Source organism: Penaeus chinensis, chromosome 31 (assembly GCF_019202785.1).
Source record: "Penaeus chinensis breed Huanghai No. 1 chromosome 31, ASM1920278v2, whole genome shotgun sequence".
Lineage (NCBI taxonomy): Eukaryota > Metazoa > Arthropoda > Malacostraca > Decapoda > Penaeidae > Penaeus > Penaeus chinensis.
Genome location: NC_061849.1, coordinates 10,546,902 through 10,550,700, shown reverse-complemented (window position 1 = coordinate 10,550,700; position 3,799 = coordinate 10,546,902). Strand labels below are relative to the sequence as shown.

General features: G+C 32.9%; 1 protein-coding gene across 5 annotated transcripts in view; it reads right to left on the bottom strand.

Moving 5' to 3' along the window:
* Positions 1 to 3,318, bottom strand: part of LOC125041646 (protein RFT1 homolog) — a 16,553-nt gene extending 13,235 nt beyond the window's left edge. Inside the window, exons 1-3 of one of the 5 annotated variants that reach the window (XM_047636771.1) lie at positions 3,281 to 3,318; positions 1,673 to 1,753; positions 1,105 to 1,307 (exon numbers count right to left, since the gene is read on the bottom strand). In XM_047636771.1, coding sequence (XP_047492727.1) covers positions 1,105 to 1,307; positions 1,673 to 1,738 — 269 coding nt within the window. In that variant the 5' untranslated portion in view covers positions 1,739 to 1,753; positions 3,281 to 3,318. The other 4 variants (XM_047636768.1, XM_047636769.1, XM_047636772.1 and 1 more) reach the window with 4 other exon arrangements.
* Between the last annotated feature and the right edge of the window lie 481 nt (positions 3,319 to 3,799).

Genomic DNA, 3,799 nt, shown 5'->3' with positions numbered 1-3,799 from the left:
CTTACCATAGGCTAAATTAATGAAGTATGTAATTATTGTCAAAACTCTTCCAAAAATTGTTTATGTAAGGTGAAAGATAGATGAATATTTCATGTTCTGACTTAAACAGTAGTGACATCACCTCGAGCCTGAACCTCTTCATAGGATCTGAATTCTACACCTTCTTTGGGATCTAATTGCAGCTGATTTTAGTAACACACTCTAACTAGCTCTCATCTGTACTGGTATCAGATGATAATGTTCTTTTAACTGGTTTCTTCTTTTTTAAAGTTAGGAATCAAATTCAAATAATAAAAGAAATAGTTTCCTTTCAACATTCTTACCACAGTCTGGTTAAAAAAAAAAAAAAATCCCCCTAGCTTTGGCAATGCAAAGAATACTTCTAATCCTGTAATTGATTCCCTTACAATTTTTAAAAATCAGGAATGAGGCAAATTAGAGAGATGTGCTGTTCTTCAGCAAGGGTTTGTGTTTACATTTATTGGAGACAAAATCTACATAACTAATTTTCAGTCCATTTATCCACTTCACCTTAGATCTCCATACAATTCTTCTTCTTATACTATTATCTTTAAATACTATCCACAAAAGTACATATTGTCGTACTGTGTAGTTTCTATCAGTTACTGTAATCTTAGTTGACTTCTGCTCTTAGCTATAGCTTAATCTACAGTATAATCAACTAGATATTGCATTATTATCTTTCTCTTTCTTCTTCCCTCTCATTCTCATTCTCAATATGTACTTACTATCTCTTGTACTTTATCTCTTTAAAAGTCAAAAAGCCAATTACAATGTTTAAAGCTCAATTAATTATAATGTAATGTTTAATTAAGCATCAACTAATGATTTTTTCCTTATAATTGCATCCAAAATTGGATGTCATTCTCACTCTCTTTTGAGAACATGATAAGGTATGCCTCGTAAAATGTCTATAACATAAATTTCCTTCATTACCTTTATATCAATAATTAACTATTTGAAGTAAAGCTCTTAGATTCTGACTACAAAATTAACAAAAAAAAATGTAAAACTAAGTCTTTTTGTTAGTCACTATTTCATTAAGACTATTTTCTGAATGTAAATATGGTAACAACAACCTACCCAATCCAAATGAGGTTGATAACTTTCTGTATATTTTCAACACTTTTGGAACTGAGAGCAGCCCGCCTGAAAGCCTCTCTTGACAGAAGCAGTCCTGTGGCATAGAGTAAGTGAAGACGGACTGTCATCACTGCAAAAACCTCTCGACTCACGTGGCGGACAATGAAGGCATTAAGGACAAAAGACAGGACTCGGAGGCTAACCTGTTAAAAAAATAACCAACTTTTATTTATGGCTTCAAAACTTATATCATATAAGGACAATTGCAGCTTCCTAATACTGATTTCTTTGTCATTTGAATCTTTAAAAAGTATCATGAACTGTATTTGACTTCTAATTTGTTAAATGTAAGGTATAGGCTACATTCAATGCCAGGTTGGAATGAAAAGCACCACCTAACTTCAGTATCTTGTGGCTTTGTAAAATAAATCTTTGAAAAATCCAATAAAAATATCAATAAAATTACTATGGCATATCAATAATTGTCTCTGAATATCAATCAAAACAGAGTGTTGGGGATGAGGGTCGGAAAGCTAGTGTTGTCAAGCAAATATCATCACTACCATACCTGTAACAGAGTATCATATGCAGCAGATACTAATGCTCCTTTTTTAAGGGTCTCTGGGTCTTTCATTTTGCTTGTATAAGTCTGTGAAAAAAAATCAATGTATTAGAAATTCTCATTGATGATTCTGTTAAATATATCAAAATCACCTCCTCTCCTAAATTTTTTGAAATAATGGTTTAAAAATAATCAGGAGAAAATGAAGGTAAAAAATACAGACTACTCAATGAGTCTATGTGCGCATGCACACGCACACACACGCGCACACACACACACACACACACACACACACACACACACACACACACACACACACACACACACACACACACACACACACACACACACACACACACACACTCTTACACTTACACTTACACATACACACAGACACACACACACATACACACACGCAAACATACACACACACACACACACACATACATACATACATACATACATACATACATACATACATACATACATACATACATACATACATACATACATACATGCATGCATACATGCATACATGCATACATGCATACATGCATACATGCATACATACATACATACACACACAAACACACAAACACACACACATGTGTGTGTGCAAGTGTATATATTGAGGCTGTGTGTGTTTGTATTTGTATACACACTGGACACATAGGGACTGCCCTGAAAAAGATATAATATCATACTCTTTAATTAGATAGATGGTCTATAATCTACCAATAATTTTGCTCTGTCAGTGTATAGTTGTTGCTGTCTGTCTGTCAATGTCTTCCTGTTTTTTTTTCTGCCTCTGCTTGTCTCTAAATTTTAACATCCATATGATTAACCTATTCTCATGAGATAAAGATATTCATGAGTAACCTCCATATTTATCAAGACCTCAAACATTTCCCTCTGCTTCAAAAACCGGTCTCAAATTTATTAATGAGTAACTGAAAATATATATACTTATATAATGGCATTATTCCTTATACTTTTAAAATATAGCTTCCATACATATAACAATACCATACTTATTTGGCAGTAATATGTAAAAACATATATTTTATCTAACTGCACACATTTCTTGATCCAACATGTCATGTCATAAAAATCATTATCTTAAAATTATTTCACTGTTGCATTGTTCTCGAAATTGCATATTAAGAAGCTTAAATTAACATAGGAAATATCTCATAATAGAGACTTTGGTGCTTGGGCAAAGACCAATAAATTTCACTATATGCAATAAGGTAAAACGCAGCACGTAAGCGCCACTAGTGTTTTACTCTTAAATAAGCAAACCAACCCAATACGGAACTAGCCTAAAGTCTCCCTTGTCAGAATGTATATGGCGGAGGTCTGTTGCCCTTTGAAGAGAGTGAAGTCACGCAAGTCGCTGCAGTCGCTCGAAGTCACCATACCGTTTTACTATCATTCAAGATTACCGGCCTAATGCAGAGTAATTACTGACGTAAAGTGAGCTTGATTTTGTACCAGTCTTACTAACACAAGACTAAAAATCCATGCCTTTCCAGAATCAGCTTGAACGTCTTTCTTCGTACACCTGTTCTTCTTATTTTTTCTGTAAATAAACAAGTGTCAAAAGTTGTTTACATTTGCCGGAGTTCGTAAAGGAGTCGATCCGGATTCAGTGAAGATGGAATACAAGAACGTAGTTAATGACGTCATTCAATGTTTCTTTTTTGATAATAGATGTATTTTTTTTTTGTATTTGTTTATATTTTCGAACGGCTTTATTTGTTTCTGCATTTAATGCAATTGCACAGAATTGAATTATTTTAACTATGTATTCCGAAATTATTGATTGTATTAATTTTACCATCGTAATTACTGTTATTTGAATTACTATTACTATAAAAAATTAACTTTATTTTTAACTTCACGTATGTCATCACTACTGATATATTCTTGCATATATCCTTATCATCCAAGAGACATTATTTCTTTTATAGATATTGTACATATGTTAATGTACTTCAGGGGATTTCATTCATGTAGGTGCAGTTTCTTTTAGTTTCGTTAACCAGCTTAGTTTCTTTTTGTTTCGTCCACGTCCAAGTATGTATTGTATATATAGGAATGGCAAAATGGGATTATATTAAACACTGTATA